The sequence below is a fragment of the Microtus ochrogaster genome, unplaced genomic scaffold (assembly GCF_000317375.1).
Source record: "Microtus ochrogaster isolate Prairie Vole_2 unplaced genomic scaffold, MicOch1.0 UNK7, whole genome shotgun sequence".
NCBI lineage: Eukaryota > Metazoa > Chordata > Mammalia > Rodentia > Cricetidae > Microtus > Microtus ochrogaster.
The window spans coordinates 1,630,918-1,649,227 of NW_004949105.1; the positions used below are offsets into that span (position 1 = coordinate 1,630,918).

An 18,310-nucleotide genomic window follows, 5' to 3' on the forward strand; every position below is an offset into this window, starting at 1 on the left:
CACACACACACACACACACACACACACACACACACTCTGGAGGTCAATGTGTGATTGAAAGAAAATGAACAAGTTCCCATGTGCATTTCAGTTTATATAGGATGTGAAATATATACATTAAAAGTTTTACAGAATGGGTGTCTACAATGAATGGAATAGCTTTGAGAGTAATAGATGTTTGTGTTCTCCCTTCCTCTTGAACTGCCAGTTGAAATATACCCTGTATGATAACCCAGGCGTGTCTCAAACACGAACACTTGTTGGTGATTATTACCGGCCACCTCCTTCAGTTCTGCGCCTCATTGTGCTTCATTCATATGAACTCCAGGTTCAATCAGTCACATGTCTACCTAGTCTGTTATGTCCCGGTTGTTCTTGATGGCTCTGTCCATACCTTTTCACACGTGTAGTAACATTCAACATGGGGTGACATTTCCTGCTGCTTTTTAAATGCTAACCATTGTGAACTATGTCTTTCTGCAATTGCTCAACCAAATTCTATATTAGCGGATACTTATTGGTCAGATATCTACTCTCAAAGGGGGCTTTACATAGCAGATCTTCTTATCGTAAAACATTATCCAAATAAAAGTGAATATAATTCACAAATCAAAGGCTGCCCTGTTTCCGACTTCAAAGTTTATGAGATAATTAAATCAGACAGAACTTCCAGGTTCTGACTTAGGAATACTGAAACACTGTTTTCACCTTTCCCCTCTGTAAGATTGGGAACCAGACAAAGAAATGAGGTAGCAGAGCTACACCTGGCACCCAAGGGAGCCTTCATGCCTGTGGACTTCCTTTATTCAACCAAAGCTAAAATGAGCCAGAATACATTATAGATGAGTCACTACTGCAAATTCCTAATGCTGGAGAGAGAAAGGTGTGCATTATTACACTCTGAAAAGCAGAGAGAGACAAGCGTTCCAGAGAGGAACAGACCAAATGCCACTGCATTCCAAGCAGAGGCCTGGGCATCTCAGCATGATGGTGCCACAGCTCTCTTTAGTCTGCTGATGGCTTTCAATACAGGGAGTTGTTCCAGGACCCACTGCATTTTATCTCCCGCCAGAAGGGTTTCTCTACTTTCTAGCATGGAAGCCATCTATACATGGTCAAATAGGGTACCCAGTGCAGATTTCAGTTCTGACTGCGGGCTCCTGACTTCGCAGATCTGGATTACTCTTCTCGGACCCCAAAGCCCAGGAAGGAGCCTCAGACACTGTCCTGATGCAGGGGCATCACAGCCTCACTTACCGCATCACTGGCTCAGCAGGCATCACAGGATGACAATTCTTCAGAAACAAATTGATCTCCCTCCTGTGGTTTGGGCACCAGGATGCTGGGAAGGACAGTCCCATAGTCATGTGACAGCACTCATTACCTTTGGTATTGGGACAATAAGTAAATTTTATTCCTGACTTATGAGTCATCTTTGCTACTTCATATAATACCTTCTCAGTATTTTGCAAGGAATCCAACTCTGCCATTCACAGCTCAGCCTCTGGAGCTTTCTGGAGCCCTCATTCAAGCCTCCATGACCCTATCATTCATTCATTTTGTGTGCCTAGTATCATACTCAAGAAGTATCCTGCCCCACCTGTACCACAGCTTTAATGGCGTACAGGGGCCTGTGAGGGCTTTGACAGCCTATGGAGGCATGTGGGGACCTGAGGGAAGCTTGTGGGGGCTTATGAGGGCCTGTGGGGGCCTGTGGCAGCCTGTGGAGGCCTGTGGGGGGCCTGTGGAGACCTATGGTCTCTGAATCTAGAGAACTGCTTCCATCAATGGCTGTTTTGAGAGGGGAACCATTTTAGTGATAATCTCAGTCCAGACTCTCCTTCAAAACAGACTGGCATTTTTACTAACTGAACCCATGACGGTTCCTCAAAGCACTCTTCCAATCGTCTTCATGTGAAGTCTGAGCTTCCCCGTTGGTTTCATGACAGGCACTTTTTCTGCACCCTCTTGAACTTCAGCTTTAGACTCACTCATACCCCTTTCCACCAAATTGAACAGGTTCTCAGACTTTTCTGTTCCACTCACTGCTCTGTCTTATTTGAAACTTGACCAAGAGCAGAGAGCGGTAACCATTCAACAACCTGAGTGCTGCAATACCTTGAAATAATTTTTGTAACATGAATTATTATGCTACTTTATAATTCAGTCTGTTTCTGAGAACATGCAGAATACAGCCAGATTGTCTAATAAAACAGAACACAAATGGCCTCTAAGCCAGTTCCTGGCAGAACCCCTCTTCCCCTAACCCTCATATGCCCCATGCCTAGAAACAATATAAGCCTGTCTTCTACTCTATCTGCACTGTGGCGTTATGAACTAGCACTTCAATGGCGGCTGAGCTCTCTTTTTCTGTAATTGAGGATTTCTCTAATCTAGAGCTCCAAATGTTTCTACATTAATCCCTAAACCAGCACCCAAGCCCTATAGCACACATTCTCAGTGTTATATCAAGAAGTTCCCTGTCCTCAGCACCAATTTTCTGTGTTTCTTTCTTTCCCAATAGAAGATAACTGATTGAAACCATGTGGGAAGGGGATGGCTACAGGAGCAATGTGTGTAAGGGAGCAAGGAGGGCTGTATAAGAGCAACATATAGAAGAAGGGAAAGAGGGAGGGAGGGCTTATTTTGTCTCATTGTTTGTAGAGATACATTCTACCATGTCGGGAATGGTATGAAGGAAGGAGCATGAGGCAGATCACACTGTCTCTGTCCTTAGGAAGCATGATCTAGAGATGGCTTGTGTGTCTATACCATTGCCCCATTCCTACTAACCTGTGAATGTGTTCCATTTTCTTCATATAGCAACTTTTACAAATATGGACTGCAAATATCTTCCTTTTCTGGATATCTTTTCCAGTCATTTTTATGATGGTTAGTTTTTGTACTTCATATTATACAATGCATAGAGTTATGGAGATTTATTTTTACATTGCTGCCTTTTGGAAACATTATTACTTGATGTGTAGGCCCCCAATTCATCTGGGATTGAGCTTGTATATCTTGTGGGACTGGAGTCATTGTTCATTTTTCCCAGTTGGACATCTAGTTGACAATCCCATCTTCTTACCAGCTCTGACAAGTCCATCCTGTTGCCAGTGCAAAGCATTGACTTTATTTTAGGTCTAGAATTTATAATGGGGAGGGTGCTGAGATTTTTTCCTGCTGTTATGCTGGCACCTTGTCTTAACTGAGATCAATCAAATCCCATTTTAATGACTGCAATATTCCAATCATACATAATAGTGCAGAGTACGTGGTCTCCAGGTTTCTTTCCCAAGATCGCCCTGAATAGTCTTAGCTTGCACCACTAAACTACAGTCCATTTTTGGAATGAATGGGGACTTTGAAAACCTCTCAGTTGATTACAAAGTACAGCAGGGATGATCGTCTCTCTGTTGAGAACTCTTGAGTTGTCTTGAAGTTTCTGACAGAGCCCGTGGAAAGGTCTGTCTACTGATCAAACACAGCTCACCCTGCAAAATGCACCATACTAATTGGTGCCCTGAAGGCAGACTGAATGTTCTTTCCCAGGAAATCTTTATGTCTGGTAACTTGGTGCAACATGATGGGTGTCTAACAGTGACTATGTTCCTGCTGACATTTTCTGTTAAATTTCTTTTTTTTCTTTTCTCCAATTTATAATCAAGTCTTCACTTTTTCTGATTTACCATGAAGTAAGAATTGCCAGATAAACCAGAAAAGCTGTTTCCTTTAAAGCCCTTTCAAATCCCCACAGTTTTAATATCCACTTGTTACAGTTTTATTGTTAGATTTAAATTTAGTGGAAAATGGGCTTCTTATTAGTTCTTTGGTTTTAAACTCATAAATCCCTTTCATTAAATCTCATTTTTTAAGATTGAGCAAACTCCTACAATCATTTGATAGTATTACCATGAAAGATTTGAGCTCACTGAGACCTACTATGGTGATTTGTAAGTCTACAATGTAGTTGGAAATAATTCACTGTTTGCAGTACAACAAAGAAAGCTGGGATAATACTTGTATTCAAATACTTACACAACATGGAGTAATCAGAGCAACCCAGGTTCCTTGGAAACTTCCCCCACAGTCCTAGTGTGGAAACATTTAAGGATGCACAACGTGTTGTTGGGAAATGGCCCAATTGAGATGGAAGCAAAGGCTGCAAAGAATCTAGAAATCATCCCCATGGCTGTCTCCAAACCAACTAGATGCTGAAATTAATTAAAAAGGAGTATTTTATATCCTTCTACATTGGGACCCAGATCAGAGGACCAGAGAGAGAAGTTGGCCTTGCCACACACTGGTGGCCACCCCTTTCCACTGATTCATCTGACTTTTAGGTTTTTTAATTGGGTGAATTTTTCAAGGTAAATGGGCAGAGGAAAAACTACAATCATCTGAGGACTAGGGAAGTTTTCACTGAAGGCATGTCAAGGTGAAGCAGCGATGTAGGGGGAGACGTGGAAGGAGATCTCAACAGGAGATCTCTGAGCCAAGATGAGGAAGAAATGACCAGAGCAGCAGGGAAAGATATTAGCTTGGGAATGGAAAGAAAGGGACTTCTGGGTGTCTAATGAGAAAGGGGATCAGAGGGCTGCACAGGAAGCTGCTACTAATCTTCCAGGCAAGATCTTTCTAGCAGCTGGGTCCTCAAAGAAAGCCTGACTGCAGTTCATTGAAGTTAGGATTGGTGCATGGAACTAGGTCAGGAATATGAACATATCAAGAGAGTCCCTGAGGTAGAAACAGCAACATGTACAAACCCACACAAACACTACTGGGAAACAGAGGCAAAGGGCAAACAGTCCTTCAGTGCCTCTCCTGCTCTTACCCCTCTTCCTAGTCTTGTTTAGGGGGAAGTGCATGACACCAAACATTTTCTCATCATCAAATCTCTCTTGAATGACATTGTTATCTCTGTCTTCCCTGGGAGGGATATTGAAAGCAGGATTTATGAAACATAGGATGGTGTCTGATCTACCTGGGGAGGTATGGGTGTTCTCTGCACCGCTACATTTCCAAAGATGTTCTTTAGTAACTCTACCACTCGGATAAGGTATGTTCTTCCCTCCATGCAGGATGTCCACCTCTAAAAGGAGTATACTATTGGTGGGGAATATCCTGGTGCTTATTCCTGTGCTTTGCCACTATTTTCATCCTAAACAAGCTTGGTTCATGCCCTCTATTTTCAAGCATATAAATTCTACAGTCTTGCATCCTTCTCTTTAACACACTTTGGTTAACAGTGTGTTAGCAGGCTCATGTCCATTCTGGCAAGGTTAACCATGGCGCTTCCTAACCCTGCTACCACATACCAAAGTCATTTAGCTGTTTGGAACCCAAGTGCATTACAGTAACATTAAGAATGTTGGTTTTATCTGTACTCAAAGTCTTTGTCCATCTAATCCCTTTGATGGATAAAGGGATTTCAGCATTCTCTGCAGATCATTGGTAGAAAATGTGTTCCTCTGTAGTCCAAAATTGAAGCTGAATATCTGGTGTGAGTTCCCAAATGTGGTTCTATAATTCTCTTCCATTTCATCTTCTGTTATTCTTATGTTATCCTTGACCTGTGATAAAAATTAGTGTTTAATATTCATCTAGAAAGCACCATAATATATCATTCAAGTTTTGTGAGAATGACAGGGATATTCTTACAATTATAGATTCATGATTAATAACATGCTAACACACTACTTCTTTTTCCTACCTACACAGGTCAGAACTGTGGTGGCCTGGTCCAGGGACCCAATGGCACCATTGAGAGCCCCGGCTTTCCTCATGGTTATCCTAACTATGCCAACTGCACCTGGATCATTATCACCGGGGAGCGCAACAGGATACAGCTGTCCTTCCACACCTTCGCCCTCGAGGAGGATTTCGACATCTTATCGGTGTATGATGGGCAGCCCCAACAAGGAAACTTGAAAGTGAGGTAAAGTGCTAAGTTTTTCTATCATAGAGATGGCCATGATTGGTTACTATAGTCTGAAAGATATTTATAATTATGTTTATGCTTATTTACCAAAAATACAATCTACTATAAGGAAATACCGAAGACTATGTCTGTGTCACATGGTGAGCATGTATTCCTAGCGGGTAAACTTGTTATGGAATACAGTTTTCAAATTGCTCATGATCTGCTCAGCAATATTGTCACGGTAATGTAGAATGAAAAGAGAAATCCGAAAGAGGAAATGCAAGGCTAAACTGAGGCAGGAAGAAAGCTGCCTCTCCACTCGGGGAGGGCAGGCTCATTGAGGACTCTCAGCAGGACTGAATTCTGGGAAATCTTGGTTGAGACAATCCTCATTTTTATTTATTACATTGTTTATTTTTCATGTGTGATCTCTACCACAAGGAAACATATTTACTGGTATGATTTTTATATTATATTTTCCATTAGTCAAAAAATAGCATACAATCAATTTTCATTTGGCAAAGGAAAGATGATATCCCTATGGAAAACAGTCAGATTGCTCCTAACTTTGCTTAGGAAATATCTATCGCATACTTTTTATTGCTGTGCTGTGGTCAAACCCAGGATCTCTTATATACTACGTAAGGACTCTGCTTCCAAGCTATGCTTCCAGCCCCTGCCAACAGAGTAATATACATACTTAAGACCAACAAATCCGTTATCCTCCTGGTTTCATGTTCTCCAGTAATTGGACTGTGTTCACTACCTGGGGTTTTATAACATGACTGACAGTAAGCAGGGAGATTGAGGCTGCTGATGTAAATGAGATAGTATTGATATCACAGCCAGCAGAGACACCTATCCACCTTAGACAACTTATCCATATCTTTGTGGAATCCAAGCAGCTCTCATTGAAAATTTTCTGTGTAGCCAGTAGAGAGATTTATATTTTACATTTAACGTGTTTAGCACAATTACTTTTGAATATACTTTGTATGCTGTTTTCAGGCATGGTATGTCTTCTACTTTTTATGAGCAATTGGAGATATCAGTTCTCTGCCTTTAAAAACATTTTTTTAAAATTTTGTCATAGACACTACAGTGACTGTACTCATTTTTTAATGGGTTAGGTGAACTTTCTTTCTCTTCCTTAGAATGCATGGTCCTGACACTGGGAGTGTGGGCACAGTATCTGCGTGCACAGCCCTAATTCACTGGATGTGAAATGTCCTGATGTCCATTCTTCACTCTTCAGTACTAGCTGCTCACTTGTCTATAAGCTGCACGTGTCGCACTGTTAGTGTGTTGGAAGAGCAGAGATAGAGCTTGATAGCAGGGTCACTTAGGAGAAGAGGAATTGGAGGCTGACATTCATTGAAATATCAGCGCACAGGGCTGTGAGAAAATTATTTCCTTCTATTTCCATTAAAATGCTTATTCAATATTACTCAGATATATTTCTATTTTTGTTCTCTTAATAGCTTTCTATATTTCCTTTACATATTTGAAATCTGTTCCATGTGTTAATTTTATTGATACATGTTTCACAGTTTTCAACAATTTGTTATCCTCTTAGGTTCTTGCAGTGATATTGATATCATTTTATGTTAATAAAGTCTAGAATAGTTTTCTTGCTCTACTCACTGTTGTCACAGGATTGATAATGGGAATACTGATATTTAATTAATTAGGCTTCTTGCATTTTACAATGAGACTCCATGAAGTGGTACACAATTAGATGTCTAAGCTCGGGACCTGCGTAATTATCGATGAGGTCACATGCAATGTTGCCATAGTCCTTCCTCTCAGGGGCATTTTCAGTGGGGTTCGGGGTGAGGGAAAGAAGGAGACTATGCCCTGCAATGACTCAGCGTCTTAATGTTGCACTGGAGTCAGAGCTGCCCAGAGGTCATACTTGCACCTGAGCATGTTCTGAAGGCTACATGTTGCTTCGGTCTTAAGACTTCATGGCGTATTTCTTCCTTCCATTCCACACCTAGAGGCCTTTGTGCAGCCCCTCTGAAGATTCTTCTAGGTATCAAAACATAAACTGGCCAATACATTAAAGGCCATCGTCCTCTGGTGCTGTTTATTGTTATCCACATGCCTGTTACCCATATGGAATGGGACCATGAGCATCTCAGAGAAAACAAGGGAGAGAGGGCTTCTCTTTCATTATTCAGTCAGTTGATGGGCAAGATGGTTACAAAGAGTACCAAATTATTATTAGTTGAGGGGGTGGGGGTACCTGGAACCAATACTACTCTTTCTCCTTTGTACCACGTGTTTATGTCTCAAAGAAAATTAGCCACTAACACTTAAACCTGTACAAAGACCATTTGCATTTGCTCCAAATATGCACTAACTAAAACCATTTAGAACACTTTGTTCTAAAGAACAAAGGAAGCTTCTTTCATTTGTTTATAACACGGACATTTGTCTGGATAAACTTTAGGTATATATTTTTTTCTCCAATGTAGAAAATGCAGGGTTTTCAGCTTAGAGTTATCGTTTGCCCTGTAATTGGAATAAAACTCAAGAATACATATTTTACTACATCTAAAAAGTATCACAAAATCTCTTTAAAGTGTTAGGGCCACCAGGATGCCTCTGTGAGTAAAGATGCTTGCTGCTAAACCTGGTGGCCTGAGTTCAGTCTCTGGAACCCTCATGGTAGAAGGCAAGAACAGATTCCCACAAACTGACCTCTGACCTCCACAGGTTTGTGGGCTTAGCACAGTTTTCTCCCTTTCCAAGGGCAACACAAAATCCCTCAGTCCAGCCAGATGACCTTGGAAGACTTTTTCCTGTGCTGAGTGGTGTCAGTCTGTAAATGGCTTGGAAATCCTTGTAGGGTGATTCTGATCCAGTGTTTGGTTAGGGGAACTCATTTGGGTCTCTGTTGAAGTAAAGCAAAGTGAAGTGAGTGGCCTTTTTTTTTTTTTTTTGTGGGCCCGGACACTGGCGCTCATGGGAATTGGCACCTAGAATGGGCTCTCTGACTTTGAAGAAGTATTGATTTGTCCCAAATCTGAAAACAATTGAAGTTTGTTGTTGATTTTCAAACATAATTTCATAGTAATATTGTTAGCATTCAGGCATGCTGCTGGCCTAACATTATGGACCTATGTCACCAACCACAGCCACTCCCTATGAATGTGCTTGCTAGCATTCCAGACATTATACTACCCTGCACCACCAGGGTCCTGAGCTATAACCAATAAGAGCATTCCCTGTGCACAAATGTTGTCAGCATTCAGCAGATACCTGGCCAGCCCAGGGTCCTAGACTGCTACATCACTATGTACTCTGTGTCCATGAATTGTTCCTGAGTAGTCTTTGTGCGCATGTGCTAAGCCCTCTTTAACTGCTAGCTCTTCTAGCTAGCAAGTTCCTCTTTCTTGACACTCTTCCAAAGAAGCAGGCAGGCCTTTGTGCCTTTCCACTCGGCCCTTTCCCCATTCCCATCCCCTAATGAGACCTTTCATGTGAGCTTTGTCACACAGTGTCTCTCACACACAGTTTTTAAATGATAACACTGGTGCTGTGTTTCTCCTTGCCAGTTTTAAACTATAACAAATATTAGGAGTTGGATAGACATCCATCAGAAGCTCTGAAGAAAAACTGGACTACAAAATAGGAGAGAATGAAGTAGTCATTGTTTTATGAGACCAAGGGAAACAGTCACAGTATTTAAACTCCTCTGCCCTCTCTACCTCATGGAAGATTAACCCTGATTTTTCTGCAATGATTATAATAATGAGAGAGGAAAATGAGTGTTGGAACATTAGGATTAGAAAATCTTGAATTCACATTGTTAAAACATTACAGTGTTTCTAATTATTCAAACCTGGGATGGCATGGCCGAGTACATTAATCACTGAGAATCCTGCTAGTTCTGACTGTACAGATGATAGCATGAGAAGGTGGAGCTTCAAGGGCCTGGAAAGCGTTCAACTACACAATGAGGACATTAGCTTAGTGATACAGCTTGGCGGAACTTCTGCCTTCATGCCCCATTGTCATTACGAGGTCTTGAGGGAGCAATCTGTAAACCAACAGTCAGATAAAAATCAAAGTATCACACTATTTTTAGCAGGACTGGTGGCTGATGCCTTGATTAACGCTTGGGTAGCCTTGATTTGAGCTGTTGTGGATGCTGCTGGAAGATGCTGGCCTCAGTCTAACCCCAGATGTAGACCCTGACACCTGTCACTCTTGGCCAACCACAAGGTCAGGAACTGAAGGGGATGATCTGCATGTCAGGAGATTACAGGGTGAAGCAGCCCAGAATGACAGGCCTGGGAACCCCTGGAGGTAACAGCTGCAGAGCTCCTGACAGCCAAGCTATCTCTCAACTCCAAGCCCCCCAGCCTGCAGCTCACAGTCACCTAATCATTGCTCGGAGCTGGGAATGAAACTCAGTTGGCAGAGTGTTCCCTAGTGGTATATGATTCTTCTGTGCAGTCCCCAGAATCGCATGAATCTGGGAATGATGGCTTATCCGACTGCTTGGGATAGGACAAAGACAACTGTGCCAAAGATGTATGAAATTCTGGCTTAGACATTTATATTTATAATATTTTTTCCATCTTTCCACCCAGTAATTTTAAGATATAGCAAGTTGAATTTTATATATATATATATATATATATATATATTTGTGTATTCATTTTTTTTCTTGAAGTAGTATCTCATTATGCAGCCCAGGTGCATCCCTCCTTCTCTTCCCATGCTTTCTTTCTCTGCTCCCTTCATTTTTCCCTCTTTATTTCCTTTTCTACACATGCCCCACAAGGTATATGGTAAAGTCTAACACAGTTCTGGTCATCATAGTTTGGTGGAGGAGTTTACTGGAATCTGGCAGGAAAAAATCAGCAGCACAGTGTATAGGGCCATCCTCCCAGGGCACAGAATTACCTGCCGTAAATTGTCAAAAATATTGAGTGACAGGTGTGAATGACAGGACTGTCACTGCTTGCTCTGTGTCTGTCAGTCTGGAAGCTGAGTGGCTGGCCTGGGGAAGTCCGCCTCTCTTTCTCCATTGTTTTCTCCTTTCTTCTGCTCTACCTACTTATTCTCTCTGCCCACAACCACTGTCCATCCCTCTACTGCCTAGCTATTGGTCATTCAGCATTTTATTAGACCAATCAGGTGGCTTAAGGCAGCAAGGTGGAATAACAACACATCTTTACATAATGAAACAAATGCAGCATAAACAGAAATAACACATATTTGCCTAGATAAAGTAATATTTCACAACAGGCTGTCCACAGCTTCGGGCATAATGAAAGTTCTTCAAGAAGTGCTTTTAAATTCCCTTTCAAAAGGCAGTAAAATTATCATATTTTTAGTCTTTAGTTTCTGGGAAAAAGGAAGAGAAAGTGTCAAAAAGTCAGAATGGCATTAATTGACTTTTATTCTTCAAGGTAGGGGATCTGTAAAAATAGTTTGTTAAAATAGCTTACTGGGAAACTATCCATATTAATAAGCTATAAGAGCCATAAATGGATTTCCTGGATTTTGAAGGAGTTTTATGTGGATGACCATATTTCTAGTTGAATGATTGATTTTATTTTCTAAGATTCATCTTTTGCATCCCCTCATTTTGAACATTGATTGACAAAATAAATTTCTACCTTTTCCCATGTAGCTGAGGCTGAGAATACTGTGAGCATGGGGAATTTTCAATTTTCATTGAATGATTAAAAAATAGGTTTTTGTTTCGTTTTTTTTTTTTTTGAATTTTTGAGACAGGGTTTCTCCTTAACTTTTGGTTCCTGTCCTGGAACTAGCTCTTGTAGACCAGGCTGGCCTCGAACTCACAGAGATCTGCCTGCCTCTGCCTCCCGAGTGCTGGGATTAAAGGCGTGCACCACCACTGCCAGGCTCAGAAAATAGTTTTAAAGAAATACATGCTGTATAAAAAGATTATTATTTGTCCACTCTTAAGTCATACATTTTTAAATTTAAAATATGAAACAATTCTGTTTTTCCCATGAAAACACACCTGTCCTTCCCTTTATACAGAGATATGCTACACTCTGTATTTGAATATACTAAAATAACAAGGGAAGAAGATGCCTAGCTCAGTTTCCCTCTAGCTATGTCTCTCCTGGCTTAATTCAGAGCATCTGAAAGAATAACATGCTCTCAGAAACGTGCCCTTGTCTAGGGTAATAGAGTTGAGCCAATGAGACCTTCAGGATTTCTCTAAGGCTGCACTGGTCTGAAGAGTGCACCTGGGTGAGACGAAGGGCCTCCCTTGAGTGAATTTCCTCAGTTCTAACCCTGCCTGCCTTCTCTCCTTTGCCATGTCTAGGTGCTTGACTTCCTTGGCTCTGTGCCCTTAGTTTGTTCCTGTTGACCTTTCTTCACCATTGCGCTGATGCAAAGAAGCTTTTTTATATATTTTATTAATAACCTTTTTTTCACTCCAAATCTCCAACTCCAAAGACTATAGAGAACACAGATATACAACCGTGTTTGACTAGCATGTAACTCCATACATTATGTAGCCAACATCTGTAATTCCTTTACAAGTCAGTGAGATATATGTATGTATTAATACATATAATGTATATATATAATACAATATATATACATAAACATTTATAATACATGTATATGCAATTATATGACTTCCTCTAGTACATGTTTGGTATGAAAGGGTGACTCAGAGGGTAAAACGAAAAAAAAGAGATGAATAGTAAGAAGAGAGTGGAATTATAGACATCAGTGACTTCATAAAATTCTTTAATGCAACCTCCTAAAGGTTTAGGCTTCCTGAATCTTAACTTCAGCCCATGGACTCTTCTCTGACCACAACAATGCTTCCTACAGGTTCCTGATAAAACTGTTAACAATTCTGAAAACACATGAAATGACTTCTTGATTTCATTTCGAAATTTAGTTGGCAAATTAATCTTTACATTTTAAAATTATAATTAGTAAAAAATTGAAAAGTATATGTTACAAATTTTTTAATACAACCATGAAACATTAACACCATCACCCTGATACTTCTCTCACTCACAGAATCTCCTTATATACCATAGAGCCTACCTGTTTTTCTTTATTTTCTTTCAATGCAATGGATGCATTACTGATCTTTACAGATTGAATAGTATGGTTTAGAATTATTATAAATCATTTCACATGTCAAACATAGTAGGACATCCTTGTAATCCATCATTATGGAGGCCCAGGCAGGAAAAGTAGAGTTTGGAACCAGTCTGAGCTATATGGTAACATCCTATCAAAGAACGGAATGGAGAGAAGATGGAAGGAAGGGAGGAAGAGTGAAAGGAAAGAAAGAAGTGGGGAAGAGAGGAAGGGAGGAAAAGCAGAGGGGAAAGGAGGGAAGAAAAGGGGAGGAGCTAAGAGGAGAAAAAAGAAGAGAAGATGAGAGGAGAAGAGAGGAGAGGAGAGGAGAAGAGAGGAGAGGAGAAATAAAAAGAAAAAATGAAGCAAAAATGAATGCATGGTCAGCTATGCAAATAAAAGCTGAAATTACACATTCATCCCTTTACTTCTTCCGCTGGCAGTCTTCACTTGGCGTTGGCTTTGCTTTTTTTATCCTCATAGGGCTAGGTCACATTTGTTTTATGCTTAATGAACACTTGATTTAATTTTTTCTACTTGGTTTCATCCACCAAAAATGGCATTCCTATGGTCTCATTTGTATTCAGGGCTTATACTGGCTACTTCTTATTAACACATATTAATTGTTCAGCACATTGGGTTTCATTATAATCTTTCCAATGTGCATGTAATGTGTTATCATTTCACACAAACCTACACTGTTTCAGTCATCCTTGGCGACGATTCATAGCTAATCATGAGATATATAGGACAGAAAGATCATGTTGGTCCTTGAAGCAGTAACTGGCCTGATTGCCAAGGGCTCGTACCATTCTTCATCCCACTTGTAGTGAGGAAGCCAAAATACTTAGTCATTGAATGTATGCTATGCCCAGTCTCCAGAATTTTAGACACTTCAGAGTGGAGTGTTCTTTTCCTGTGGTTTTAATTTACACAGCCATGATAGGTAACAGTGTTAAATCTTTCTCTACACTATTGGCCAGGTATTATTTGCAGCAAAGTATTTTTATCTTCTCTTCAATTTTGGGTTTCTGAATAATTTCCAAATATTCAGAATACCAGTTATTTGACTGAATTATTTTAATAATATCAAAGTCCAATTTCCCGGTTATTTTCATATGTGGTTCATAATTTCAAGTGCTCTATAATTTAAGTATTTATGTTAACTGTGTATCCTGTGACCTTTATAAATTCAATTAATTCTAGCAAGCAGTTCTTTGCAAGGTAGCTGGGAGTGATTTTGAACATAGTCACAGTATTCACACAGAGGCATTCTTTTTTCCTTCTCTGTATTGCCTCCTTGGTGCTTTTGCCATGACACTGCATGATCATATTGCCATGTGTTCTGCTACACAGAGAAGGTAAAGTTGAGCATCTCCCCTTGCTACAATCACCATGGGGAAGAGTGAAGATCATACCTTGAACTATGATTTCATCACCTTCAATATACCACTGGTCCTTTCCCCAGCCAGATAAGGCAGCCATGGTTTCCCTGTCCATCTCTCAGTGTCCCCAGAGAGGACTCAGTGCTGACACAAAGCACTGAGGAGTTGTTCTTCCTGCTCCTGTGTCCCGCAGATCAGGCTGAACACCAGTGACAGTGGCAGGAGCTCATCAGAAAGATTCTCAGACTCTAGCTGGCAGCTCTCTGAGTGACAGCTTTGACATGCAGAGTCCCTCGGGACTTTCTGCTCTCTGGTTAGCATTAAATGATCGCTCCATAACAGAACCTGACTTAGCAACGCTGAAGCTCTGGGTTTGACTTCCCTGGACTCTTGTTGAAAATTTCCTGACTATATCTGCTTGCTTTGTCTATGATTCCCTGGCCATGAGACCTCTTCCCACCCTTCTTGCTGTTGATCCTCTCCTCATTAATTATTTTATAGTCACTTCCTACTGATGAATCTCTCCTCTTTTTTGTACTGGAATTTGACATATATTTCCTTAGAAATTCCATGATATCCTTTACTTATTTGAGAGCACCAAATAAATGTGGTGCTGGAAATTTCACTGAGAGCAAATGATTAATGCTGTCAAAAGCTCTTTATGTATCATTTTAAATCTATATGTTTTCTTCCTTTTTCCTAATATTAACTTTATTCTATAGATTGTTTATTTGGTCAGAGGTCTTACTTTTTAAGGTGTAGTTAGATGCCATGTGTTGTAGTTTATGAAGAATTCTTGTGTCTACCATTAGTAAAATTCAACAGACAAAGGCCTCTGTCTGGAGTTGCATTTTGGGAACTATGAGAAAGTAAATTTAGTGTAATTGCTTGACTTAGGGCCTTTATGACTTTCAGTTTCTTTTTGTGTCAATTTTGGAAAATAATATTTTGCAAGACACCCATCCACTTAGCATCCATTTGCAAGGATGTTGCCACAGCATCATTTTGACATTATTTTAGGTCCTCTTGGAGGCCTATTGAGTCTGTGTTGGTACTTGGGGAGTTTTAGGAACAATTCTGAGACCATTTTTTTTTTTTGTACCAGTGCTGATACTCATCTCTTTTGAAAGATTCAGACTGACATTTCCTGCATTTTTCTTTCTAGGCAATAGTTTCTAAGTTTTCTTTATTGTTAAGTAACAGACATTGGCTTTGGTATTTTTCCAATTGTACATTTTATCTTTCATTCACTTCTTTTCTTACCTCCATATTTTTATTTGTGTTTATTTTTTTCTGTCTCTTGCTGTTGAAGTGGGGTGTGTGACTATTCTTTTAGCTTTTTCTTCCTCCATACAGTTTAGGCAGTTAGCTCTGTGTGTTTATGTTCAAATTCTACTGAGTCTGCACACAAGCAATTGTGTAATAATGTGTAGTAATAAATGATATTGACTTCACTTTCTTAGGAGGGTATTTAATTAAAAACAATTATGTTCCTTCAATTAATTATTGTGTATCAAATGATGGGAATGTTTTTATTATTATGACATGGATTCCCAAGAGCCTCTTGGTCATTCAAAATAGGAGGGATACTATTTTATCAGGAAAGTGGTAGTTCCAGACCCTTCATGTAAGTAACATAGTATGTCTGTGCTCTGGAAGGTGGGGCAGATTGCATCGAGGCAGCAGTGGGGAAGGCAGCTGCATGTAAGAGCTGTGAGTCACTCCTCTGACTGTCGCTTCCATGAGGAAGAGGCTGTCCCTCTGGGTCCCATGCCATGCTTCCTCATCTCCGGTAGTCACTATGTGTAGTAGCCACTTTCTGCTGCTGTGGAAATACACCATGAGCAGCAGTGACTTAAGGAAGAAAAATTATTCCTGCTTTCCCTTGCAGTGGTGGAGTTGGCTTGGCAGCAGGTGCAGGAGGCACTCTGATCACCTCTCTCCAGACACAGGAAATGGAGTGAGAGAAGGAAGTGGGCTGTCTATAAATTCTCCAAGCCTACCCCGGGGATGTACCTCCTTCTGCAAGGTTCTCTCTCGCGAAGGTCAAATAACCTTCCTGAACAGCGCCACCAGCTGGGGACCAGGTGTTCAAACACATGACCCTGTGGGGGACTTTTCCCATGAACCCCATCCCACTTTGTGAGCCAAGGACTGGATTAATAGTCTCATGGCAATAAAATGTTCACTCAGAAGTTCACATAGGTTCTGAGGATAAGCATCCATAAACCCTGATGTATTCACTGAATTGAATTCATTTTGCACATGTTTATAGCCTTGTCCTTATGACAATGTTTTCAACGAGCATTAAAATATAAAATTGTTTCTAAAATGAGTAACGTAGGTATATAGTTGTTCTCTCATTCTATATCTTCAGTCAATGTGTAGGGAAATTTTGTTTTATTTCATATGAACTCAATCCAGAATGAAAGAACAGAACGATTCAAATAAGGATTTTCTCATTTAGTATTTGACTCTTGTCCCAATTGGGAAAGAATGGCTGGACAGAGGGGTGAATAGGCAAATCCTTTTTGAAACAGGATTTTATTATTTTAATTTTATCTTGGTATTAGTGCAGTCAGTAAAGTCTCTGCTACAAAAAAAAATATGGATTTGTTATTGTGTCTCCTTTTGTGAGGAATTTATTCTAGCCTGCCACGTCTATTCCCCTCCATGTCTTTTGTGTATAATAAGCCATGCATTAAGGTAAGGCAAGATACGTGATCCTGCAATATTTCCTCTGTGCCGTGAAGTTGGGAGTGTATTTGGGAACCCTTAGGATGAATTAAGAGTGTAGAAAGAGAGTGATACTATTTACCTTCAGCTTTGAAACAAAGCCACATTGCCTATCTTGTAGTTCAGCTACAATAATGCTCGTCTGAAATCCAGCCGAGAATTTTAACTCCTTCCCAGGCAGTGCTTCTGGCTTTGAAACTCTTGAAACATCCAAAGTCTTTCAGCCGGGGAGAAGAGAGGTTGGTGCTGAGTGTGAGAGACGATCCGGCAGGAAGAACATACATGGACAGTTGCAGAAATGTAGAAATGTGCACTCCCGAGTTGAAGCAAAGCCAGGGTTCCGCTGAGGAAATGCAAGGGGCCTCACACTTCTGCTTTTCCACTAATGCTCAAGGGAAATATACCCACATTGTAGAATAACACACTCCGTATGGAGAGAGAGAGAGAGAGAGAGAGAGAGAGAGAGAGAGAGAGAGAGAAAAGAGAGAGAGAGAATAAAGAAAAAACTGATTATCCAGAATAAAAAATGTTGATCCAAATGAAACGGTTGAGTAGCAGCCTGATCTGAATTTACAGAGGCTTCAGGAAGATGCTCCAAAGCTCCTTAAAAATTTAATTAGAATTACAGTACCTATGATTTCCACAATTAAAAACTAATGAATAAATATTTTTGAAAGATGGAAGTAATCTTGAAGGAACTTATCAGGCAAAAGAAAATTAAGATAAAGGTAGTTTTAACATTTCTTTAGAAAGCATGTATTACTAATATAGAAAGTTAAAACAAATTGCCATTTAAAAGTCAATCAAACATAATAACCAAAAAATGAACAAACTCAAACGTTGTAAACGAATTTGTCCTTATTGCTTTTCATCCTCAATGTAACAGAAGATAGACAGGAATTCTTTTTCTTTTTACATACATATACATATATATATATATATTCACATTACCACACAATAAATATATTACTAATTGTAAAAAATGTCCAAAGTGTTCTCTACATAAGCTTATATTAATTTTAAAAAAATTAACTTACTCTCATAATGTATTTATTGTTTTTACTCGTGTGATTATATACAGTAAATGCTATGGTACATGTTGAGGTCAGAGAACAACTTGTGGGATATTTTCTTCCTCTCAGGGATTAAACACATCAAAAAG

The 18,310-nt window shown here is 40.0% G+C and overlaps 1 protein-coding gene across 1 annotated transcript in view; it reads left to right on the forward strand.

Annotated features, from left to right (window-relative positions):
• Positions 1-18,310, forward strand: part of Csmd1 (CUB and Sushi multiple domains 1) — a 1,422,978-nt gene that overhangs the window by 271,065 nt on the left and 1,133,603 nt on the right. The window contains exon 2 of the mRNA XM_005366231.2: positions 5,722-5,938. Coding sequence (XP_005366288.1) covers positions 5,722-5,938 — 217 coding nt within the window. The remainder of the gene's footprint in view (positions 1-5,721; positions 5,939-18,310) is intronic.